Genomic DNA, 25349 nt, shown 5'->3' with positions numbered 1-25349 from the left:
AGCAATCATTGACAAATGGTTGTTTGTAATACTGTAACTCGTACAACCCAGGTGGGACTTGAACCCACAATCCCCAGCTCCGGAGGCTGATGCCTTATCCATTAGGCCACTGGGCCACATTTCATGTGTAAATACGTGGTCTTTTCGCGGATAACATTTTAGTGTAAAACAAAGCTTTATTCAGATGAGTGACAAGATGATGCCTGAAGTCTGGGAATTTAAGTGTTCGATTGTACAATACTGACATCCTTCTGCCATTCGGAGCTGCTAAATTTTGAAAAGAGAAGCTTCAAAAATGTGATATTTTTATGACCACAAACTCAGTGTTTTGGTTTAGAAATGTTACTAAATGAGTGCAATTAAAACGTGGAATGGTTTTTGATGATTTATTGAGAAAGCTGGTAAGCCAGCTGGGAGGGCATTCTAGTACTCGAGACGGCATGTAACCAGAGCCAGTACCGCGAGTTGAGTCGGGTAATTCCTGATTTTTCTAAAGCACAAAGAAGCACGACCGGGATACAGAAGCAATGTGGTCAGAGAAGGATAATGGGTCATCAATCGTGACACCCAGATTCTTCGTAACCTGGCAGGAGCAATGGCAGTAGAGGCAATATTTACGTTGATGCTGTGGTTGATCGACATTTGACAAGTGACATTTGACAAGAGACCGTGGGGTCACTTGAATAGATGCATATAATCTACGTAACAGCGACATGAGAAGCCACGCGAGCAGATTAATGTGAGTCGGTGTATATAAAGCAAAGGGAGTCAAGCACTGAGCCTTGGGGCACTCCTATGGAGAAGCAATGGCATGAACAGGTTTCTCCTGATGAGATTGGTTCAGACCAAAGAATGTTTTGTAGAGTAATGATAGCAGTATGCTGAGGTTAAATGAGTAACATCAAGCAATCATTGACAAATGGTTATTTGTAATACTGTAACACCTATAACCCAGGTGGGACTTGAACCCACAACCCCCAGCTCCGGAGGCCTTATCCATTAGGCCACTGGGCCACATTTCATGCAAAAATACGTGGACGTTTCCCTGTTTACATTTCAGTATAAAACAACTTTATTCATGTGAGTGACAAGATGATGCCTGAAGTCTGGAAATTTAAGTGTTCGATTTTACAATACTGAAATCCTTCAGCCATTTGGAGCTGCTAAATTAAAAAAAAAGAAGCTTTAAAAATGTGATATTTTCATGACCACAAACTCAATGTTTTGGTTTAGAAATGTTACTAAATGAGTGCAATTAAAATGTGGAATAGTGTTGATGTTTTATTGAGAAAGCTGGTAGGCCAGCTCGGAGGGCATTGTAGTACCCTAGACGGGATGTAACCAGAGCCAGTACGGGGAGTTGAGTCAGGTAATTCCTGATTTTTCTAAAGCACAAAGAAGCACGACCGGGATACAGAAACAATGTGGTCAGAGAAGGATAACGGGTCATCAATCGTGACATCCAGATTCTTTGTAACCTGGCAGGAGCGACGGAAGTAGAGGCAATACTTATGTTGATGCTGTGGTTGATTGACATTTGACAAGTGACATTTGTGAAGAGACCGTGGGGTCACCTCAATAGATGCATATAATCTATGTAACAGTGACAAGAGAAGCCACGTCAGCAGATCAATGTGAGTCGGTGTATATAAAGTGAAGGGGGCCAAGCACTGAGCCTTGGGGCACTCCTGTGGAGAAGCAATGGCATGAACAGGTTTCTCCTGATGAGATTGGTTCAGACCAAAGAATGTTTTGTAGAGTAATGATAGCAGTATGCTGAGGTTAAATGAGTAACATCTAGCAATCATTGACATATGATTATTTGTAATACTGTAACTCCTATAACCCAGGTGGGACTTGAACCCACAATCCCCAGCTCCGGAGGCTGATGCCTTATCCATTAGGCCACTGGGCCACATTTCATGCAAAAATACGTGGACGTTTCCCTGTTTACATTTCAGTATAAAACAACTTTATTCATGTGAGTGACAAGATTATGCCTGAAGTCTGAGAATGTAAGTGTTCGATTGTACAATACTGACATCCTTCTGCCATTTGGAGCTGCTAAATTTTTAAAAGAGAAGCTTTAAAAATGTGATATTTTTATGACCACAAACTCAGTGTTTTGGTTTAGAAATGTTACTAAATGAGTGCAATTAAAACGTGGAATAGTGTTGATGTTTTATTGAGAAAGCTGGTAAGCCAGCTCGGAGGGCATTCTAGTACTCGAGACGGGATGTAACCAGAGCCGGTACCGGGAGTTTAGTCGGGTAATTCCTCGATTTTTCTAAAGCACAAAGAAGCACGACCGGGATACAGAAGCAATGTGGTCAGAGAAGGATAACGGGTCATCAATCGTGACACCCAGATTCTTTGTAACCTGGACGAAGCAACGGCAATAGAGGCAATATTTATGTTGATGCTGTGGTTGATTGACATTTGACAAGGGACATTTGTGAAGAGACCGTGGAGTCACCTGAATAGATGCATATAATCTACGTAACAGCGACATGAGAGGCCACGTGAGCAGATTAATGTGAGTCGGTGTATATAAAGTGAAGGGGGCCAAGCACGGAGCCTTGGGGCACTCCTGTGGAGAAGCAATGGCATGAACAGGTTTTTCCTGATGACATTGGTTCAGAACAAAGAATATGATTTAGAGTAATGATAGCAGTATGCTGAGGTTAGATGAGTACCATCAAGCAATCATTGACAAATGGTTATTTGTAATATTGTAACCCAGGTGGGACTTGAACCCACAATCCCCAGCTCCGGAGGCTGATGCCTTATCCATTAGGCCACTGGGCCACATTTCTTGTGAAAATATGTGGACTTTTCGCAGCTCACATTTCAGTATAAAACAACTTTATTCATGTGAGTGACAAGATGATGCCTGAAGTCTGGAAATTTAAGTGTTCGATTTTACAATACTGAAATCGTTCAGCCATTTGGAGCTGCTAAATTTAAAAAAAAAAAAGCTTTAAAAATGTGATATTTTTATGACCACAAACTCAATGTTTTGGTTTAGAAATGGTACTAAATGAGTGCAATTAAAATGTGGAATAGTGTTGATGTTTTATTGAGAAAGCTGGTAAGCCAGCTCGGAGGGCATTCTAGTACTTGAGACGGGATGTAACCAGAGCCGGTACCGGGAGTTGAGTCGGGTAATTCCTGAATTTTCTAAAGCACAAAGAAGCAGGACCAGGATACAGAAACAATGTGGTCAGAGAAGGATAACGGGTCATCAATCGTGACACCCAGATTCTTTGTAACCTGGCAGGAGCGACGGAAGTAGAGGCAATATTTATGTTGATGCTGTGGTTGATTGACATTTGACAAGTGACATTTGTGAAGAGACCGTGGGGTCACCTGAATAGATGCATATAATCTACGTAACAGCGACATGAGAAGCCACGTGAGCAGATTAATGTGAGTCGGTGTATATAAAGCGAAGGGGGCCAAGCACTGAGCCTTGGGGCACTCCTGTGGAGAAGCAATGGCATGAACAGGTCTTTCCTGATGATATTGGTTCAGAACAAAGAATGTGATTTAGAGTAATGATAGCAGTATGCTGAGGTTAAATGAGTACCATCAAGCAATCATTGACAAATGGTTATTTGTAATATTGTAACCCAGGTGGGACTTGAACCCACAATCCCCAGCTCCGGAGGCTGATGCCTTATCCATTAGGCCACTGGGCCACGTTTCTTGTGGAAATACGTGGACTTTTCGCAGCTAACATTTCAGTATAAAACAACTTTATTCATGTGAGTGACAAGATGATGCCTGAAGTCTGGGAAATTTAGTGTTCGATTGTACAATACTGACATCCTTCTGCCATTTGGAGCTGCTAAATTTTGAAAAGAGAAGCTTTAAAAATGTGTTATTTTTATGACCACAAACTCAGTGTTTTGGTTTAGAAATGTTACTAAATGAGTGCATTTAAAACGTGGAATTGTCTTGATGTTTTATTGAGAAAGATGGTCGGCCAGTTCGGAGGGCATTCTAGTACTTGAGAATGGATGTATCCAGAGCCGGTACCGGGAGTTGATTCAGGTAATACCTAGATTTTTCTAAAGCACAAAGAAGCACGACCGGGATACAGAAGCAATGTGGTCAGAGAAGGATAACGGGTCATCAGTCCTGATGACCCGTTAACTCGTGAACTCAGGGTCCTGATGACCCTGAGTTCTTTGTAACCTGGCAGGAGCGACGGAAGTAGAGGCAATATTTATGTTGATGCTGTGGTTGATTGACATTTGACAAGTGACATTTGTGAAGAGACCGTGGGGTCAACTGAATAGATGCATATAATCTACGTAAGAGCGACATGAGAAGCCACGTGACCAGATTAATGTGAGTCGGTGTATATAAAGCGAAGGGGGCCAAGCACTGAGCCTTGGGGCACTCCTGTGGAGAAGCAATGGCATGAACAGGTCTTTCCTGATGAGATTGGTTCAGAACAAAGAATGTGATTTAGAGTAATGATAGCAGTATGCTGAGGTTAAATGAGTACCATCAAGCAATCATTGACAAATGGTTAGTTATAATACTGTAACTCGTATAACCCAGGTGGGACTTGGACCCACAATCCCCAGCTCCGGAGGCTGATGCCTTATCCATTAGGCCACTGGGCCACATTTCTTGTGAAAATATGTGCACTTTTCGCAGCTCACATTTCAGTATAAAACAACTTTATTCATGTGAGTGACAAGATGATGCCTGAAGTTTGGGAATTTAAGTGTTCTATTTTACAATACTGAAATCCTTCAGCCATTTGGAGCTGCTAAATCTAAAAAGAAAAAGAAGCTTTAAAAATGTGATATTTTCATGACCACAAACTCAATGTTTTGGTTTAGAAATATTACTAAATGAGTGCGATTAAAACGTGGAATAGTGTTGATGTTTTATTGAGAAAGCTGGTCAGCCAGCTCGGAGGGCATTATAGTACTCGAGAGGGGATGTAACCAGAGCCGGTACCCGGAGTTGAGTTGGGTAATTCCTAGATTTTTATAAAGCGCAAAGAAGCACGACCGGGTTACAGAAGCAATGAGGTCAGAGAAGGATAACCGGTCATCAATCGTGACACCCAGATTCTTCGTAACCTGGCAGGAGCGACGGAAGTAGAGGCAATATTTATGTTGATGCTGTGGTTGATTGTCATTTGACAAGTGACATTTGTGAAGAGACCATGGGGTCACCTGAATAGATGCATATAATCTACGTAATAGCGACATGAGAAGCCACGTGAGCAGATTAATGTGAGTGGGTGTATATAAAGTGAAGGGGGCCAAGCACTGAGCCTTGGGGCACTACAATGGAGAAGCAATGGCATGAACAGGTTTTTCCTGATGAGATTGGTTCAGAACAAAGAATGTGATTTAGAGTAATGATAGCAGTATGCTGAGGTTAAATGAGTACCATCAAGCAATCATTGACAAATGGTTATTTGTAACACTGTAACTCATATAACCCAGGTGGGACTTGAACCCACAATCCCCAGCCCCGGAGGCTGATGCCTTATCCATTAGGCCACTGGGCCACATTTCTTGTGAAAATACGTGGACTTTTCGCGGCTAACATTTCAGTATAAAACAACTTTATTCATGTGAGTGACAAGATGATGCCTGAAGTATGGGAATTTAAGTGTTCGATTGTACAATACTGACATCGTTCTGCCATTTGGAGCTGCTAAATTTTGAAAAGAAAAGCTTTAAAAATGTGATATTTTTATGACCACAAACTCAGTGTTTTGGTTTAGAAATGTTACTAAATGAGTGCAATTAAAACGTGGAATGTTTTTTGATGTTTTATTGAGAAAACTGGTAAACCAGTTCTTAGGGCATTGTAGTACTCGAGACGGCATGTAACCAGAGCCAGTACCGCGAGTTGAGTCGGGTAATTCCTGATTTTTCTAAAGCACAAAGAAGCACGACCAGGATACAGAAGCAATGTGGTCAGAGAAGGATAACGGGTCATCAATCGTGACACCCAGATTATTTCTAACCTGGCAGGAGCAATGGCAGTAGAGGCAATATTTATGTTGATGCTGTGGTTGATTGACATTTGACAAGTGACATTTGTGAAGAGACCGTGGGGTCACCTGAATAGATGCATATAATCTACGTAACGGTTACATGAGAAGCCACGTGAGCAGATTAATGTGAGTCGGTGTATATAAAGCGAAGGGGGCCAAGCACTGAGCCTTGGGGCACTCCTGTGGAGAAGCAATGGCATAAACAGGTTTTTCCTGATGAGATTGGTTCAGAACAAAGAATGTTTTTTAGAGTAATGATAGCAGTATGCTGAGGTTAAATGAGTAACATCAAGCAATCATTGACAACTGGTTATTTGTAACACTGAAACTCCTATAACCCAGGTGGGACTTGAACCCACAATCCCCAGCTCCGGAGGCTGATGCCTTATCCATTAGGCCACTGGGCCACATTTCATTTGAAAATATGTCGACTTTTTGCGGCTAACATTTCAGTATAAAACAACTTTATTCATGTGAGTGACAAGATGATGCCTGAACTCTGGGAATTTAAGTGTTCGATTTTACAATACTGACATCCTTCTGCCATTTGGAGCTGCTATATTTTTAAATGAGACGCTTTAAAAATGTGATATTTTTATGACCACAAACTCAGTGTTTTGGTTTAGAAATGGTACTAAATGAGTGCAATTGAAATGTGGAATAGTGTTGATGTTTTATTGAGAAAGCTGGTCAGCCAGTTCGGAGGGCATTCTAGTACTCGAGACGGGATGTAACCAGAGCCGGTACCGGGAGTTTAGTCGGGTAATTCCTGATTTTTCTAAAGCACAAAGAAGCACGACCGGGATACAGAAGCAAAGTGGTCAGAGAAGGATAACGGGTCATCAATCGTGACACCCAGATTCTTTGTAACCTGGCAGGAGCGTCGGAAGTAGGGACAATATTTATGTTGATGCTGTGGTTGATTGACATTTGACAAGTGACATTTGTGAAGAAACCATGGGGTCACCTGAATAGATGCATATAATCTACGCAACGGCGACATGAGAAGCCACGTGAGCAGATTAATGTGAGTCGGTGTATATAAAGCGAAGGGGGCCAAGCACTGAGCCTTGGGGCACTCCTGTGGAGGAGCAATGGCATGAACAGGTCTTTCCTGATGAGATTGGTTCAGAACAAAGAATGTGATTTAGAGTAATGATAGCAGTATGCTGAAATTTTTTTTTTTTTAAGATTTTTTTGGGCTCTAGTGGCCCTTTATTGGAGATTGAAGACTGGAAAGGGGTAGAGAGAGAGAACGGGGGAGACACGCAGCAAAGTAGGGGGCTGGATTTGAACCCGCGACCGCTGCAGGAGGAGGACTGTAGCCTCAGTATATGAGCCGCTGCTTAACCCACTGCGCCACCGAGTGGCCCAAATATGCTGAAATTAAATGAGTACCATCAAGCAATCATTGACACATAGTTATTTGTAGTATTGTAACCCAGGTGGGACTTGAACCCACAATCCCCAGCTCCGGAGGCTGATGCCTTATCCATTAGGCCACTGGGCCACATTACTTGTGAAAATATGTGGACTTTTCGCGGCTCACATTTCAGTATAAAACAACTTTATTCATGTGAGTGACAAGATGATGCCTGAAGTCTGGAAATTTAAGTGTTCTATTTTACAATACTGAAATCCTTCAGCCATTTGGAGCTGCTAAATTTTGAAAAGAGAAGCTTTAAAAATGTGATATTTTTATGACCACCAACTCAGTGTTTTGGTTTAGAAATGTTACTAAATAAGTGCAATTAAAACGTGGAATAGTGTTGATGTTTTATTGAGAAAGCTGTTAAGCCAGCTCGGAGGGCATTCTAGTACTCAAGACGGGATGTAACCAGAGCCGGTACCGGGAGTTGAGTCGGGTAATTCCTGATTTTTCTAAAGCACAAAGAAGCACAACCGGGATACAGAAGCAATGTGGTCAGAGAAGGATAACGGGTTGTAATCGTGACATCCAGATTCTTTGTAACCTGGCAGGAGCGACGGAAGCAGAGGCAATATTTATGTTGATGCTGTGGTTGATTGACATTTGACAAGTGACACTTGTGAAGAGACCGTGGGGTCACCTGAATAGATGCATATAATCTACGTAACGGCGACATGAAAAGCTACGTGAGCAGATTAACGTGAGTCGGTGTATATAAAGCGAAGGGGGCCAAGCACTGAGCCTTGGGGCACTCCTGTGGAGAAGCAATGGCATGAACAGGTTTTTCCTGAAGAGATTGGTTCAGAACAAAGAATGTGATTTAGAGTAATGATAAAAGTATGCTGTGGTTAAATGAGTAGCACTAAACCAAAACTCAATGTTTTGGTTTAGAAATGGTACTAAATGAGTGCAATTAAAATGTGGAATAGTGTTGATGTTTTATTGAGAAAGCTGGTAGGCCAGCTCGGAGGCCATTGTAGTACCCTAGACGGGATGTAACCAGTAATGATAGCAGTATGCTGAGGTTAAATGAGTACCATCAAACAATCATTGACAAATGGTTATTTGTAATATTGTAACCCAGGTGGGACTTGAACCCACAATCCCCAGCTCCGGAGGCTGATGCCTTATCCATTAGGCCACTGGGCCACACTTCTTGTGTAAATAAGTGTACTTTTCGCGGCTAACATTTCAGTATAAAACAACTTTATTCATGTGAGTGACAAGATGATGCCTGAAGATTGGGAATTTAAGTGTTCGATTTTACAATACTGAAATCCTTCAGCCATTTGGAGCTGCTAAATTTTGAAAAGAGAAGCTTTAAAAATGTGATATTTTCATGACCACAAACTCAGTGTTTTGGTTTAGAAATGTTACTAAATGAGTGCAATTAAAACGTGGAATAGTGTTGATGTTTTATTGAGAAAGCTGGTAAGCCAGCTCGGAGGGCATTCTAGTACTCGAGACGGGATGTAACCAGAGCCGGTACCGGGAGTTGATTCGGGTAATACCTAGATTTTTCTAAAGCACAAAGAAGCACGACCGGGATACAGAACCAATGTGGTCAGGGAAGGATAACGGGTCATCAATCGTGACATCCAGATTCTTTGTAACCTGGCAGGAGCGACGGAAGTAGAGGCAATATTTATGTTGATGCTGTGGTTGATTGACATTTGACAAGTGACATTTGTGAAGAGACCGTGGGGTCACCTGAATAGATGCATATAATCTACCAGCGACATGAGAAGCCACGTGAGCAGATTAATGTGAGTCGGTGTATATAAAGCGAAGGGGGCCAAGCACTGAGCCTTGGGGCACTCCTGTGGAGAAGCAATGGCATGAACAGGTTTTTCCAGATGAGATTGGTTCAGAACAAAGAATGTTATTTAGAGTAATGATAGCAGTATGCTGTGGTTAAATGAGTACCATCAAGCAATCATTGACAAATGGTTATTTGTAATACTGTAACTCGTATAACCCAGGTGGGACTTGAACCCACAATCCCCAGCTCCGGAGGCTGATGCCTTATCCATTAGGCCACTGGGCCACAGTTCATGTGTAAATACGTGGACTTTTCGCGGCTAACATTTCAGTGTAAAACAGAGCTTTATTCATGTGAGTGACAAGATGATGCCTGAAGTCTGGAAATTTAAGTGTTCTATTTTACAATACTCAAATCCTTCAGCCATTTGGAGCTGCTAAATTTTGAAAAGAGAAGCTTTAAAAATTTGATATTTTTATGACCACCAACTCAGTGTTTTGGTTTAGAAATGTTACTAAATAAGTGCAATTAAAACGTGGAATAGTGTTGATGTTTTATTGAGAAAGCTGTTAAGCCAGCTCGGAGGGCATTCTAGTACTCAAGACGGGATGTAACCAGAGCCGGTACCGGGAGTTGAGTCGGGTAATTCCTGATTTTTCTAAAGCACAAAGAAGCACAACCGGGATACAGAAGCAATGTGGTCAGAGAAGGATAACGGGTTGTAATCGTGACATCCAGATTCTTTGTAACCTGGCAGGAGCGACGGAAGTAGAGGCAATATTTATGTTGATGCTGTGGTTGATTGACATTTGACAAGTGACACTTGTGAAGAGACCGTGGGGTCACCTGAATAGATGCATATAATCTACGTAACGGCGACATGAAAAGCTACGTGAGCAGATTAACGTGAGTCGGTGTATATAAAGCGAAGGGGGCCAAGCACTGAGCCTTGGGGCACTCCTGTGGAGAAGCAATGGCATGAACAGGTTTTTCCTGAAGAGATTGGTTCAGAACAAAGAATGTGATTTAGAGTAATGATAAAAGTATGCTGTGGTTAAATGAGTAGCACTAAACCAAAACTCAATGTTTTGGTTTAGAAATGGTACTAAATGAGTGCAATTAAAATGTGGAATAGTGTTGATGTTTTATTGAGAAAGCTGGTAGGCCAGCTCGGAGGGCATTGTAGTACCCTAGACGGGATGTAACCAGTAATGATAGCAGTATGCTGAGGTTAAATGAGTACTATCAAACAATCATTGACAAATGGTTATTTGTAATATTGTAACCCAGGTGGGACTTGAACCCACAATCCCCAGCTCCGGAGGCTGATGCCTTATCCATTAGGCCACTGGGCCACACTTCTTGTGTAAATAAGTGTACTTTTCGCGGCTAACATTTCAGTATAAAACAACTTTATTCATGTGAGTGACAAGATGATGCCTGAAGTTTGGGAATTTAAGTGTTCGATTTTACAATACTGAAATCCTTCAGCCATTTGGAGCTGCTAAATTTTTAAAAGAGAAGCTTTAAAAATGTGATATTTTCATGACCACAAACTCAGTGTTTTGGTTTAGAAATGTTACTAAATGAGTGCAATTAAAACGTGGAATAGTGTTGATGTTTTATTGAGAAAGCTGGTAAGCCAGCTCGGAGGGCATTCTAGTACTCGAGACGGGATGTAACCAGAGCCGGTACCGGGAGTTGATTCGGGTAATACCTAGATTTTTCTAAAGCACAAAGAAGCACGACCGGGATACAGAACCAATGTGGTCAGGGAAGGATAACGGGTCATCAATCGTGACATCCAGATTCTTTGTAACCTGGCAGGAGCGACGGAAGTAGAGGCAATATTTATGTTGATGCTGTGGTTGATTGACATTTGACAAGTGACATTTGTGAAGAGACCGTGGGGTCACCTGAATAGATGCATATAATCTACGTAACAGCGACATGAGAAGCCACGTGAGCAGATTAATGTGAGTCGGTGTATATAAAGCGAAGGGGGCCAAGCACTGAGCCTTGGGGCACTCCTGTGGAGAAGCAATGGCATGAACAGGTTTTTCCAGATGAGATTGGTTCAGAACAAAGAATGTTATTTAGAGTAATGATAGCAGTATGCTGTGGTTAAATGAGTACCATCAAGCAATCATTGACAAATGGTTATTTGTAATACTGTAACTCGTATAACCCAGGTGGGACTTGAACCCACAATCCCCAGCTCCGGAGGCTGATGCCTTATCCATTAGGCCACTGGGCCACAGTTCATGTGTAAATACGTGGACTTTTCGCGGCTAACATTTCAGTGTAAAACAGAGCTTTATTCATGTGAGTGACAAGATGATGCCTGATGTCTGGGAATTTAAGTGTTTGATTGTACAATACTGACATCCTTCAGCCATTTGGAGCTGCTAAAGTTTTACAAGAGAAGCTTTAAAAATGTTATATTTTTATGACCACAAACTCAGTGTTTTGTTTAGAAATGGTACTAAATGAGTGCAATTAAAATGTGGAATAGTGTTGATGTTTTATTGAGAAAGCTGGTAAGCCAGCTCGGAGGGCATTTTAGTACTCGAGGCGGGATGTAACCAGAGCCGGTACCGCGAGTTGAGTTGGGTAATTCCTGATTTTTCTAAAGCATAAAGAAGCAAGACCGGGATACAGAAGCCATGTGGTCAGAGAAGGGTAACGGGTCATCAATCGTGACACCCAGATTCTTTGTAACCTGGCAGGAGTAATGGCAGTAGAGGCAATATTTATGTTGATGCTGTGGTTGATTGACATTTGATAAGTGACATTCGTGAAGAGACCGTGGGGTCACCTGAATAGATGCATATAATCTATGTAACAGCGACATGAGAAGCCACGTGAGCAGATTAATGTGAGTCGGAGTTTATAAAGCGAAGGGGGCCAAGCACTGAGCCTTGGGGCACTCCTGTGGAGAAGCAATGGCATGAACAGGTTTTTCCAGATGAGATTGGTTCAGAACAAAGAATGTTATTTAGAGTAATGATAGCAGTATGCTGTGGTTAAATGAGTACCATCAAGCAATCATTGACAAATGGTTATTTGTAATACTGTAACTCGTATAACCCAGGTGAGACTTGAACCCACAATCCCCAGCTCCGGAGGCTGATGCCTTATCCATTAGGCCACTGGGCCACAGTTCATGTGAAAATACGTGGACTTTTCGCAGCTAACATTTCAGTATAAAAAAACTTTATTCATGTGAGTGACAAGATGATGCCTGAAGTCTGGGAATTTAAGTGTTCGATTGTACAATACTGACATCCTTTGGCCATTTGGAGCTGCTAAATTTTGAAAGAGAAGCTTTAAAAATGTGATATTTCTATGACCACAAACTCAGTGTTTTGGTTTAGAAATGTTACTAAATGAGTGCAATTAAAACGTGGAATGGTTTTTGATGTTTTATTGAGAAAGCTGGTAAGCCAGTTCGGAGGGCATTCTAGTACTCGAGACGGCATGTAACCAGAGCCGGTACCGCGAGTTGAGTCGGGTAATTCCTGATTTTTCTAAAGCATAAAGAAGCAAGACCGGGATACAGAAGCAATGTGGTCAGAGAAGAATAACGGGTCATCAATCGTGACACCCAGATTCTTTCTAACCTGGCAGGAGTAATGGCAGTAGAGGCAATATTTATGTTTTTTTTTTTTTTTTTTTTTTTTTTTACCTTGTCTGCACACATATTATTGATTGATACCATGACGGTAGAAACCAAAAGTGTATATATGTGCATTATTACTATATGTAATATATACATATATATACGCACACATATGCGTACACATACATAAATATACACATACAAACCCAGTGTTTTTTTTTTTTTTTTTTTTTTTGGGGGGGGGGGGTGACGACATCCACTGCCAATCCAGGAAGCAGGAACACACGGAGACACACGTCAAGCACTGGAAATCTGCAACAAAAAACCACAAACAAAGCACGAAATCAGCACGGAGCCAAAACACGAACAGCAATCGACCTAAATCTTGAGATCTGATCGCAGTCTGAGCTAAGCTATCGCTACCGCTACCTAAACCCAAAAACTAGAGAGCCAGCATGCAGGTGAACAAGCCAGTGTGTATGTCTATGTGTGTGTGTGTGTATGTATATGATCATGCATGTGTGTGTGTGTGTGTGTGTGTGTGTGTGTGTGTGTGTGTGTGTGTGTGTGTGTGTGTGTGTATGCATGTGACTAAATGACTATATGTGTGTATGTGTGTGTGTGTGTGTGTGTGTGTGTGTGTGTGTGTGTGTGTGTGTGTGTAATAAACCAAACAAAGCTCCACCTGAAGTGTATCTATAGTGGGGGAGGGGGGGGAGCAACCCCGCCACCCGCGAGACCAGAGGCCGACAAGGAAGAGCCCGGAACCCAGGCCACCGGCAACCCCACAGAGGGGAGAAGTAGGAGGGAGGCAACCCACCGCCTGCGAGGCCCCCCCCCCACCCGGCGGTGGCCGAGGCGCGGAAAGAAGCAGCCAGGGATCCCGCGGCGGCGGACCGCGACCCAGGCAATCCCCGGCCACCCGGTCCGGGCCGGACACGCGGCCAGGAGGCCCTCACCCTTCAGGCCAACGACCCCCACCCGGCAGGGGGCCAGCCTGCCCGGAGAGACAGAGCCGCCCCGGCCGCCGACGCGGGCAGGCGCACCCGTCCCCCACGAAAGTGGCCCTCCAAGACCAGAGGGGCGCCCCGCCGTAGAGGCAGCGGGGGGGACCGGAGACGGGCCCGGAGAGAGGCAACCCCCCAACAAGGCGACACCCGCGCAGGCCCGACAACGGAGGGCCCCAGACCCAGGCATCCCATTCATTCATCCATTCACCTATCCGATACCTATACTAATAATAATATAATATACTATACATAATAATAATAATAATAATAATAATAATAATAATAATAATAATAATAATACTAATAATAATAATAATAATAACCATCTTTGTATAATATAATATTGATAAATTATTACGTTTTTGATGTCCTGCCAATGGAGGCTCAAATCCTCCATGGCAGGACCCTTCCATACCGCATTCTCACCGACACAGACATACAATCACGCACCGTTTCCCCCTCCCCGGGAGGGTCCAGCACCGCCAGAAGGCACCCCAGGCTGCACGGCGGGCCCCGCCAGGCCCGGGTAACCCGACCCACCCGTCCCAGGCCCAGGCCGGTGAGGGAACGCGGGTGATGTGGGACCCCCTCCCACCCCTTGTGTTGAGTGCATGTGATTAATGCCAAAGTGTTGAATGTGCAGTGTCTATTTTGCTGTTAAAACCGTGAGGCGGGGAGTGCCAGGCCCCGCGGGACAGTGCCCCCCACGACCCGGACCCCCCGCCTTTCGCCTATGTGCGTATGAATCGTGTAGTGGGGGCAAGAGGGGGAGCGGAGGCCGAAACCAGGAAGCAGGACCAGCAAAGCCGGCCCTGATAAGACACCCGCGTCCCCCCACCGGCCGTCCAGTAGACGGGGGCCGGCCCCCCGAGCCGGGCAAGGGCCCCACCGTACCTCCAAGGGCGCCCCCGGCGCCGCCGGAGCCCCCAGACGGAGGGGGAAACGGTCCAACATCCTCCCATTCATACTGACAACATAAGACATACCGTAGATGACCATTTAGTAGCCCGGGCGTTTAATATGCTAAATCCACTTGGACCCCAGGCGTTTATAAGAACCAGGCGGGTATTTGCAACAGGCTACAATTTATTTTTGCAATGAGCAGCACCAGACCATTACTTACAAAGAACATATCACCATAGTACCACTGGAACTAAAATTGTACACACTGTACACAACACAACTGTGTTACCATACAAACTGTAACACAACTTAACTACCAGGTAAGCATGAGCAACTCCACCACCACCATCCAAACAACAAATTGTAAAATACAAGTACTGTAGGTCAAAAGTGTACCAGCAACAATTGAAATAAAACACAATACACTGGTAATAAAAATAAATCAGGCACTCTACCTTTGAAATAAAACAAAGTTCATGTTTTTGGTAAATAAAACAGTGCAAATACAATTATGGTACCAGTAAAAAACGACCTCATCACCATCAAAACAGCACAGCAATAGGCCTAACTCCACTCATCATCATCCTCATCCTCCACCCCCTCCTCTCCCCCCCCTTCCTCCTCCTGCTCCAACCCCTCCTCTTCATCCCCCTCATAATCATCGTCCTCAATCACATGCTCATTGAGGAACTGCTGATCCTCATCGCTCTCCTCCTCTTCCTCAGCTGCCACAGCAGCCTGCTCTCTGGCCCTCACTAGTAGCTCTCTCCCTGGCTGGCATGGCTGTCCTTCCCTGAAGCAATGAATCGCATCATCTTCACTTCCATCAGCCGCCACCGTCAGCCCACACACCTGGGATACCAATAAACAGCAATCAGCACACAGTCAACACATACACACGCCTGGACGCACACACGGACGCACCGAGACGCACACACGGACGCGCCTGGACGCACACACGGACGCACCGAGACGCACACACGCGCGCATTACCTTGAATGAGTTGATCAAAGTGTCCTTATCCAGAGCGTCCCAGGCTCTCAGGACCCAGTCGACCAGAAGGCGGCGAGAGGGGGCTCTGAGGTTCCCTGACTTGGTGTAAGTCTTGTCGCTATCACCTGCCATCCAGCTGTCATAAAAGTCGCGGAGGTGCGCTTTGAAGGGGGCGTTCCATACCACGTCAGGGGCCTGAATGTACTTAGTGCAACCTCCTGGTATTACTGCCATGGTAAGCTTGTACCCTCTCAGCGCTGTCTTCGTGGCCGCGCTGATATGGCAGCGGTATGAATCCCATGCCAGCAGCCTTGGTCCGAAGCTGAATTTACCCACCACCTTCTGGAGCCATTCAGCTGTCAGGTCGTCATTGAACCACCCATTCATGGAGGAAGTTATGACGGCTCCAGGGATATTTTGCATGGCCTTTACATCGCGGATGGCTCCTTTGAAGACGATGAAAGGCTTAAGCTTTGTCCCATCTGCTTTGGCTGCCAGGGCCACCGTGACGCGCGCCTTTTCGTGCCCGGTGGTCTTCAGCGTGACAGTGCGAGCCCCTCTCTCATTTATTGTACTGCTGCCCACCATGTCAAACCACACAGCTGTCTCGTCCATGGCGATGATATTCTTACTTTGTATCTTCTTGCTCTGTGTCTGGCGAGTGGTGAAAACAATAAAGTTGACCAGCTTTTGGACGGGAGCGTCCTTCTGAGCGACAGTTGTTCTCCTCCTGAGAGTAAAATTATTGCGTTTGAGGAACCGACGAAGCCATCCGGTCGTTGCTTTGAACACATCCCCATCTCTCCTGTCAGTCGCGGACGCATACAACTCCTTGGCTTTGACACGGATCATCTTGCGTGAGACTCGCAGGTCTCGTCCACGAGTGTGGTGTATCCACCGACACAGGTTAGCCTCAAGTTCCTTACTAACTTTCTTCCTCCCTCCACCTGACAAGCGAGCCCGCTTGCCATCAACCACCGCTTGCGCAGCCAGCTCACTTTTTTTTTGTCTCCATTCACGGACACGTTTCGGATCCACATCAAATTTTCTGGCCGCCGCCTCTCCAGAATTCTGCTCTGCATATGTCACAACTGCTAACTTGAATTTCATGTCAAAGTGTCTCTTTTTCTTCTTTCTAACATCCCCCCCCCTCTCCTCTTGTCTCTCCTCTAACACCTGCTCGTTTTGCTCCATGTTCTTGTGTTGATCTCTGGATCGCGTGCGCTTCCCTCCTTTTATGTTTTCCGCGGCCTCTCTCTTCTTCTTTGTTTACGTACTGGTACCTTATTACCGGTAGTCGCCCGGGCGTTTAATTGAACCGGCGTTTATTATGCCAAATGGGCTCGGACCCCCGGCGGCAATTAGAGCACAGGCGCGTATTTGCGCGCGGGCGACTATTTGGTCATCTACGGTAGATACCTGGGAAGGGTGCCACCCCGCCGCCGCGCCCGCCCGTGCACCCCCCGGTCAGGGGAGGCCCGCTCCCCGGACCCGGCCCCACCCCCCCCCCCCGAGGCCACCCCGGCGGACACCCCAAGGGTCCCGGAGTCCCCACATCCGCAGGGGCACTTGGCCCCCGCCCAGCGACGGAGGACCAAGGCAGCAATGCCCCCCCAGCGCAGACAGCCACCCCCCACCCAGGCAGGGCCGGGCCCTCCGGGTGGGACCCCCACGTCCACGGCCCCGCCCCCCCCGGGAGGCCCGGAGACGCCCCAGCCACAGCCCCCCGCCCGAGCCCTCCCCAGCCACCCCACCCCACCGCCATGAGGTAACTCCCCCCACAGGCCCCCAAGGCCCCCACCGGCTAGGGACAGGGCCCCGCGGCCCCCCCCACCGCCCCCCAGGGGCCACCAGAGGCCCGCGCCCCAGACCCCCCAAGCCGACCCCCAACCCCAAGGGCTACGAGATCACCACCCCCCCGCCCCCACTAGGTAACGAAGCCAATAAACGGGGACCACAGAGAGTGCAATTCAGCCGAATGTTGTTCAGTGGAGGCAGACATTATCTCACTACTAATATGATCTGATAAAAGATTCCTAAAATGGTTGATACATAAACTGGATTTTTGTTTCCAATTTACTAGAATGGTTTTCTTTGCGATACATAAGGCAGTGAGAACCCGGTGTGTCCAATTAGGATCTATTTGAGTGTCTCCCAGGTGACCTAATATACATACCGTGGGGCACACTGGGATTCTGTGGTTGATCCATGTGGATAAATCCTCACAAATCTCCTTCCAGAACCTCTGTACCGGTGTACAGAACCATAAAGCATGCATATAATTATCTGGGGTGTTCTCTGTGCACTGTGAACAGATATTAGAGGTGACAAAGCCCATCTGGAACATCCTTTGTCCAGTATAATGTATTCTATGAAGAACTTTGTACTGTATAAGTTGTAGGTTTGGGTTTTTAGTCATAGTAAACGTATTTAAGCATATTTGTGACCAAGAAAACTGGTCGGTATTAAGAGAGAGATCCGCCTCCCACTTAGAGATCGGGAGAGAGACTGAATCGTCCAGTTTAGACACTAACCTGTAGAGTTTTGATAACAACTTTAAAGTGCTTAGATTCAATAAATCTATTATCTTAGCGGGAAGTTGTAAATCTAATTGGCTAATTTTGTATGTTTTATTTATTATTGCCTTAAGTTGTTGATACTCTAAAAATGTATTCCTGCTAACTCCGTATTGAACAATAAGTGTATTGAAAGGTACAAACTGTCCTCCTACAATTACGTGCTGTAAGTACCGTATTCCTTGATCTCTCCATTGAACGAAGTTAACCATCTTTTTATCATTTTTCACGATGTCTGGGTTGTTCCATATGGGTGTACGGTCACATGGAAAAAGTGAAATTTTAGCTATTTTAAGAAATTCCCACCAAGCTGATAAAGTTGTGCTAATATTAATGCTTTTGAGACATTGATGACGTTTGATACTTTGACTAATAAATGGTAACTCTGAGATTTCTAGTTCATTACAAAACACGTGCTCTGAGTCCAGCCATTGACTATCTAAAGGATGATCTTTTGACCATTTTACAATATACTGTAACTTACTGGCTATGAAGTAATACTGAAAATTAGGTAATTCTAAACCTCCATATTCTTTGGATTTTTGCAATGTCTTTAAACTAATACGTGGAGTTTTATTTTTCCACAGAAATTTTGATACATATGAGTCCAACGATTTAAACCAGGAAAGAGGGGGTTTGCATGGTATCATTGAGAAAAAATATTTTACTTTTGGTAAAACCATCATTTTAATGGTGGCTATTCTACCCATGAGCGAAATGGGGAGAGAGCTCCATCTGGAAAGATCATCTTCTATTTTCTTTATAAGCTGAACATGATTTAATTTTATTAACTCTGACAGCCTAGGGGAGATGTTTATGCCTAAATATCTAATGTTCCCTGATTGTAATTGAGTATTTGTTATATTCCTAAAATTGCAGTTAACACACAAAACAGTGGATTTAGACCAATTAATAGAATAATCAGACAGAGATGAAAATCCCTCTATAAGTGCAATTGTCTGTGATAGTGAAGATCGTGAGTTCTGGAGGAAGAGGAGTATGTCATCCGCATAAAGACTTATTTTGTGCTCTAATATTTTACATTGTATACCTTTAATATTTTGATTTTGTCTAATAGCTGCTGCTAAAGGTTCAATAAATATTGCAAATAATGAGGGAGAGAGAGGGCAACCCTGTCTAGTGCCTCTTTGCAAGGTAAAACTTGTAGAGATTTGATCATTTGTCCTTACACGTGCCTTGGGAGAGCTGTATAATATTTTTATCCAGTCAATGAAAGATTCGCCAAATCCAAATTTATGCAAAGTTGCCAATAGAAACTTCCAATTTACCTTATCAAATGCTTTTTCCGCGTCTAAGGATATAATAGTAGTCTCCTGTTTATTGATACTCGAATAGTCTATAATATTTAATAATCTGCGAATATTAGTAGACGAATGTCTACCTTTAATGAAGCCTGTTTGATCCGGATGTATAATAGAAGGGGTGACTCTTTTCAGACGTTCAGTAATGGCCTTGCTAATTATTTTAAGGTCTACATTTATCAATGAAATTGGGCGGTAGCTCGATGGGAGCAAGGGATCCTTGTCCGGTTTTAATAAAAGACTAATATTAGCAGAGTTCATATTTAAGGGTAAGCTTTTATTCTCCCTAGCATTTAGAATCATTTTATAAAATGTTGGTGCTAATATGCTCCAGAATTCCTTGTAAAATTCAGCTGGGAAACCATCTGGGCCCGGAGCTTTATTATTGGGCATATGTTGAAGAGCTTCATGGAGTTCTCCTATTGAGAGCAGTGAGTCTAAATTCGTAACCTGTTCCTGATGTAACTTCGGCAGATTAAGATTCGGCAATATTTATGTTGATGCTGTGGTTGATTGACATTTGACAAGTGACATTTGTGAAGAGTCCGTGGGGTCACCTGAATAGATGCATATAATCTACGTAACAGCGACATGAGAAGCCACGTGAGCAGATTAATGTGAGTCGGTGTATATAAAGCGAAGGGGGCCAAGCACTGAGCCTTGGGGCACTCCTGTGGAGAAGCAATGGCATGAACAGGTTTTTCCTGATGAGATTGGTTCAGAACAAAGAATGTTATTTAGAGTAATGATAGCAGTATGCTGAGGTTAAATGAGAACCATCAAGCAATCATTGACAAATGGTTATTTGTAATATTGTAACCCAGGTGGGACTTGAACCCACAATCCCCAGCTCCGGAGGCTGATGCCTTATCCATTAGGCCACTGGGCAACATTTCTTGTGAAAATATGTGGACTTTTCGCGGCTAACATTTCAGTATAAAACAACTTTATTCATGTGAGTGACAAGATGATGCCTGAAGTCTGGGAATGTAAGTGTTCGATTGTACAATACTGACATCGTTCTGCCATTTGGAGCTGCTAAATTTTGAAAAGAGAAGCTTTAAAAATGTGATATTTTTATGACCACAAACTCAGTGTTTTGGTTTAGAAATGTTACTAAATTAGTGCAATTAAAACATGGAACGGTTTTTGATGTTTTATTGAGAAAGCTGGTAAGCCAGCTGGGAGGGCATTCTAGTACTCGAGACGGCATGTAACCAGAGCCGGTACCGCGAGTTGAGTTGGGTAATTCCTGATTTTTCTAAAGCATAAAGAAGCAAGACCGGGATACAGAAGCAATGTGGTCAGAGAAGGATAACGGATCATCAATCGTGACACCCAGATTCTTTCTAACCTGGCAGAAGCAATGGCAGTAGAGGCAATATTTATGTTGATGCTGTGGTTGATTGACATTTGACAAGTGACATTTGTGAAGAGTCCGTGGGGTCACCTGAATAGATGCATATAATCTACGTAACAGCGACATGAGAAGCCACGTGAGCAGATTAATGTGAGTCGGTGTATATAAAGCGAAGGGGGCCAAGCACTGAGCCTTGGGGCACTCCTGTGGAGAAGCAATGGCATGAACAGGTTTTTCCTGATGAGATTGGTTCAGAACAAAGAATGTTATTTAGAGTAATGATAGCAGTATGCTGTGGTTAAATGAGTACCATCAAGCAATCATTGACAAATGGTTATTTTTAATACTGTAACTCCTGTAACCCAGGTGGGACTTGAACCCACAATCCCCAGCTCCGGAGGCTGATGCCTTATCCATTAGGCCACTGGGCCACATTTCATGTGAAAATACGTGGACTTTTCGCGGCTAACATTTCAGTATAAAAAAACTTTATTCATGTGAGTGACAAGATGATGCCTGAAGTCTGGGAATTTAAGTGTTCGATTGTACAATACTGACATCCTTTGGCCATTTGGAGCTGCTAAATTTTGAAAGAGAAGCTTTAAAAATTTGATATTTCTATGACCACAAACTCAGTGTTTTGGTTTAGAAATGTTACTAAATGAGTGCAATTAAAACGTGGAATGGTTTTTGATGTTTTATTGAGAAAGCTGGTAAGCCAGTTCGGAGGGCATTCTAGTACTCGAGACGGCATGTAACCAGAGCCGGTACCGCGAGTTGAGTCGGGTAATTCCTGATTTTTCTAAAGCATAAAGAAGCAAGACCGGGATACAGAAGCAATGTGGTCAGAGAAGGATAACGGGTCATCAATCGTGACACCCAGATTCTTTCTAACCTGGCAGGAGCAATGGCAGTAGAGGCAATATTTATGTTGATGCTGTGGTTGATTGACATTTGACAAGTGACATTTGTGAAGAGTCCGTGGGGTCACCTGAATAGATGCATATAATCTACGTAACAGCGACATGAGAAGCCACGTGAGCAGATTAATGTGAGTCGGTGTATATAAAGCGAAGGGGGCCAAGCACTGAGCCTTGGGGCACTCCTGTGGAGAAGCAATGGCATGAACAGGTTTTTCCTGATGAGATTGGTTCAGAACAAAGAATGTTATTTAGAGTAATGATAGCAGTATGCTGTGGTTAAATGAGTACCATCAAGCAATCATTGACAAATGGTTATTTTTAATACTGTAACTCCTGTAACCCAGGTGGGACTTGAACCCACAATCCCCAGCTCCGGAAGCTGATGCCTTATCCATTAGGCCACTGGGCCACATTTCATGTGAAAATACGTGTACTTTTCGCGGATAACATTTCAGTGTAAAACAGCTTTCTTCAGGTGAGAGACAAGATGATGCCTGAAGTCTTGGAATTTAAGTTTTTGATTGTACAATACTGACATCCTTCTGCCATTTGGAGCTGCTACATTTTGAAAAGAGAAGGTTTAAAAATGATAGATATTTTTATGACCAGAAAGCCAGTGTTTTGGTTTAGAAATGCCAAATTAACTAAAATGAGGTTCTCAACACTTTATTACTTGTATACTTTTTTAGATTATTAAACAGTTAAAAGTAACATGACAGTCAAGGTTTTGAAATCATATTCAAGAATATGATTATGATCTTGAAACCACTCATGCAACATTCTGTTATATTGAAACAAAATGGTCTCTTATAAAGTCAATGAAAACAGACTTAAAAATGTAGGATTTACCAATAAACTGCCGGTTGTGTCTGGGAGTTTGATTAGTGGCTGCTTTGAGGTTTAGAGTTGGGAATCAAAATTTAATTTCATGTTCTGCTTTCAAGGCTTGAAGGGGGGAAAAAAAATAATAATAAATTACCCAACCAGATCAGAAACAGAAAACCCGCCATGTGATTGCACAGTCTCTCTCTGTCCAGATTCCCTGAAAAACAGGCATATTTAATGGTGATTTGTGATGTTTTGTGAATGTTATTTGGCAGAATCTTGGAGCTGGCCCGGCAAAAAACCTCAAAAACAGTCTCTCCGCGGTGAGTCGCTCAGTAAAGCAAACTCTCCCTTTCTCCTTCTCTATCTGACAAACCCTCCTCATACAAAACCCTTCCCATGTCCACGTCTGAGGCCTTGAGTCTCCAGCATTGTGTTACTAGTTTTGTTCCCGCTGCATGAGATTCCATGTATGTTCATTCATCCAGCATGAAAGTCACTCCAAGAATCCAGGAGCCGGTGTGGTTTCCTTTTTTGAGTGGAGTTTTCTCTAAATGATGTAATTAAAGACAGATGTTTGGCGCATTAAACGTGTGCTCAGAAGGATAAAACAATGATAAACTAACCCAAAGGTCAAAGCTGATTGAAAGTAGAGTTTATTTATTTGAATATTGCCCTGCTGACACCACATTTTCATCAGCACGTCTCTTTCTTGGAAAATGTCCATGCCTTTTATTGATCAGCGTGAAACCGAGCTGGGGGAACCAGGAGCCAATATGGCTCATCTCCGCTTCAGCGCTCGGAGCTGCTCCAAGCGCAAGAATCCAATACCTAGCCAAGCACAAAAGAGACTTCTCAGCAAGGGAGGACCACCAGAGGTAAGTGGAGCCGGCACTACACCTCAAACATTATTGATGACTCTATCAAAAAAGCATGAGCGGGAGAGATGTTTATGCTGAGCTCTAAATGAATGTACACAAGCCTTTTATGTTGTGCTGCTTCGACATGTTTCATTTGCAGAGAGTCACTTTAGGATTCTGCAAAGTGATGTTTAGGACCGAAGCCAGTTGCATCCTGATCAGTACCAGTCCCTCCGAGAGCTGTCGGGGCTCAATTAGTGGACGGGAAGACGTGATGGCAGTTGCAGCCGGAGACGCTTTTATTTTTACACTGATTATTTAGCTTCCCTGCCTCAGCTGTCGGATGCAATGCACAGCAATGTTCACCGTAATTTGATCAGAGATCCAAGCAGGAAGTGCAGCTCACTGAAGTAATGACAATAATTGAGTGTAACTGAAGATGACCGCAGCCACCCGCTGGTATGACTGGAAGCTGCTCAAGCTGCGAGGAAACGCTAGATTCAGGCTTCTGGATACGTGTGTGAACTGGCTCTTTTCCAGCCGGGGTATTAAATGTACACTTTATCAAATGTATCCTGCATCTGGATCTTATTATTCTGGCAAAAACACTGTACTTCTGTTCTGGCTGGGTTATTTTCCAATATTATGTGAGTAGGGAACTGATATCAATCAAACGGATGATTTTAGAGTATAGGATTGGTACTTTTTAAATTTGCATTTAATTTAAATGTGAAATTAAGACTCTGTGTGGCATCAGTTTTTTTTTTTTAAACCTATTTCTGGATTACCACGTGGGAAAAACATCCATCACATGTTTCTAAAACTTGTGCAGACTTGTGCAATCGAGAAATGTAGCAAATATGCACATTTGAGTCGATATTTGTATCATTTATTTTGAAAATGACTTTATAAAAGTAAGAAAATTTCAGTCTTGGTTGTTGAATTAGAGGCGATCCAACTTCTAAAGTGGTTCATGCACTAAAATTTGCTCATCTTAAATATGAAAACTTTCTGCCTAACACCCCCCCCTCCTCCTTTTTATTTTAAAGTACACTCAAGACATTTGAGAGAATCATATTTGTAGCACAGACAATATAATTGGGTTGCTCTTGCAGAGGATCGTACTTGGAAAGACTCATTGGTTTTTGGTGACTGACCACAAAAGGGTGACGTCATGAACATCATGAACCCCCCCCAGCCAACACCATGTTAGTTCTTCTTTCAGCATGTCTCAATACTGCTATTCAACAGCAGGACTTTTATTTTGTATGTTTGTTTTGTTATGGTTTTTAAATGATTTATTGATGACAAGAAAATTAAAGACCATCAGCAGACTTTTATTGTGACTCAGTCACGGGATCTTACTCATAAAACAGTGAGCAAATTTGAAATGTTTTTGTGGATGCGGACAACCCTCCATTTATATATCTGTAATCAACTGAGGAGCGACAGTTAACCATTGTTCTGCCCCCCGCCCCCTTCCCCTCCTCCTTCTCCTTCCCTCTTCTCTGAGACGATCTTTTGTCCCAGACACTAAACACAGCATATAATGGATGTGGTAATAGCTTCCACTTTCCTGCAGGAAAGAGGAGGAGGCAAACATCTTCAGGAAGACCAAGTATCCTTCCTCCAAGACGCTGCAGTACGAAAACATTGTGCGGCTGTCGACACCCAAAACCAGGAGAAGTTGCCCCCAGGAATCCGGGTAAAGGCCTTGTCGGGGCTTA

The 25349-nt window shown here is 43.7% G+C and overlaps 1 protein-coding gene and 16 non-coding genes across 17 annotated transcripts in view; 1 reads left to right on the top strand and 16 right to left on the bottom strand.

The window, feature by feature from the left end:
* Nucleotides 1-43: 43 nt before the first annotated feature.
* trnar-ccg (transfer RNA arginine (anticodon CCG)) lies at nucleotides 44-116 on the bottom strand. Its single transcript has one exon. It is a non-coding gene; the product is annotated as a tRNA-Arg (tRNA).
* Nucleotides 117-1842: 1726 nt separating this feature from the next.
* trnar-ccg (transfer RNA arginine (anticodon CCG)) lies at nucleotides 1843-1915 on the bottom strand. Its single transcript has one exon. It is a non-coding gene; the product is annotated as a tRNA-Arg (tRNA).
* An 820-nt stretch (nucleotides 1916-2735) lies between these two features.
* On the bottom strand, nucleotides 2736-2808 carry trnar-ccg (transfer RNA arginine (anticodon CCG)). Its single transcript has one exon. It is a non-coding gene; the product is annotated as a tRNA-Arg (tRNA).
* Nucleotides 2809-3628: 820 nt separating this feature from the next.
* Nucleotides 3629-3701, bottom strand: trnar-ccg (transfer RNA arginine (anticodon CCG)). The gene has a single exon. It is a non-coding gene; the product is annotated as a tRNA-Arg (tRNA).
* Nucleotides 3702-4564: 863 nt separating this feature from the next.
* Nucleotides 4565-4637, bottom strand: trnar-ccg (transfer RNA arginine (anticodon CCG)). The gene has a single exon. It is a non-coding gene; the product is annotated as a tRNA-Arg (tRNA).
* An 832-nt stretch (nucleotides 4638-5469) lies between these two features.
* trnar-ccg (transfer RNA arginine (anticodon CCG)) lies at nucleotides 5470-5542 on the bottom strand. Its single transcript has one exon. It is a non-coding gene; the product is annotated as a tRNA-Arg (tRNA).
* Nucleotides 5543-6371: 829 nt separating this feature from the next.
* On the bottom strand, nucleotides 6372-6444 carry trnar-ccg (transfer RNA arginine (anticodon CCG)). The gene has a single exon. It is a non-coding gene; the product is annotated as a tRNA-Arg (tRNA).
* A 1030-nt stretch (nucleotides 6445-7474) lies between these two features.
* trnar-ccg (transfer RNA arginine (anticodon CCG)) lies at nucleotides 7475-7547 on the bottom strand. The gene has a single exon. It is a non-coding gene; the product is annotated as a tRNA-Arg (tRNA).
* Nucleotides 7548-8542: 995 nt separating this feature from the next.
* Nucleotides 8543-8615, bottom strand: trnar-ccg (transfer RNA arginine (anticodon CCG)). Its single transcript has one exon. It is a non-coding gene; the product is annotated as a tRNA-Arg (tRNA).
* An 825-nt stretch (nucleotides 8616-9440) lies between these two features.
* Nucleotides 9441-9513, bottom strand: trnar-ccg (transfer RNA arginine (anticodon CCG)). The gene has a single exon. It is a non-coding gene; the product is annotated as a tRNA-Arg (tRNA).
* Nucleotides 9514-10510: 997 nt separating this feature from the next.
* On the bottom strand, nucleotides 10511-10583 carry trnar-ccg (transfer RNA arginine (anticodon CCG)). Its single transcript has one exon. It is a non-coding gene; the product is annotated as a tRNA-Arg (tRNA).
* Nucleotides 10584-11412: 829 nt separating this feature from the next.
* Nucleotides 11413-11485, bottom strand: trnar-ccg (transfer RNA arginine (anticodon CCG)). The gene has a single exon. It is a non-coding gene; the product is annotated as a tRNA-Arg (tRNA).
* An 829-nt stretch (nucleotides 11486-12314) lies between these two features.
* Nucleotides 12315-12387, bottom strand: trnar-ccg (transfer RNA arginine (anticodon CCG)). The gene has a single exon. It is a non-coding gene; the product is annotated as a tRNA-Arg (tRNA).
* Nucleotides 12388-20467: 8080 nt separating this feature from the next.
* trnar-ccg (transfer RNA arginine (anticodon CCG)) lies at nucleotides 20468-20543 on the bottom strand. The gene has a single exon. It is a non-coding gene; the product is annotated as a tRNA-Arg (tRNA).
* An 829-nt stretch (nucleotides 20544-21372) lies between these two features.
* On the bottom strand, nucleotides 21373-21445 carry trnar-ccg (transfer RNA arginine (anticodon CCG)). Its single transcript has one exon. It is a non-coding gene; the product is annotated as a tRNA-Arg (tRNA).
* Nucleotides 21446-22273: 828 nt separating this feature from the next.
* Nucleotides 22274-22346, bottom strand: trnar-ccg (transfer RNA arginine (anticodon CCG)). Its single transcript has one exon. It is a non-coding gene; the product is annotated as a tRNA-Arg (tRNA).
* Nucleotides 22347-23538: 1192 nt separating this feature from the next.
* Nucleotides 23539-25349, top strand: part of LOC133447760 (sperm microtubule associated protein 2-like) — a 3281-nt gene continuing 1470 nt past the window's right edge. Inside the window, exons 1-2 of the mRNA XM_061726487.1 lie at nucleotides 23539-23640; nucleotides 25205-25327. Of these exons, the coding sequence (XP_061582471.1) occupies nucleotides 23539-23640; nucleotides 25205-25327 (225 nt within the window). The remainder of the gene's footprint in view (nucleotides 23641-25204; nucleotides 25328-25349) is intronic.

This window comes from Cololabis saira, chromosome 7 (assembly GCF_033807715.1).
Source record: "Cololabis saira isolate AMF1-May2022 chromosome 7, fColSai1.1, whole genome shotgun sequence".
NCBI classification, from domain to species: Eukaryota; Metazoa; Chordata; class Actinopteri; order Beloniformes; family Belonidae; genus Cololabis; species Cololabis saira.
Note: the sequence above shows the minus strand (reverse complement) of the source record. Positions and strands in the feature narration are given on the sequence as shown.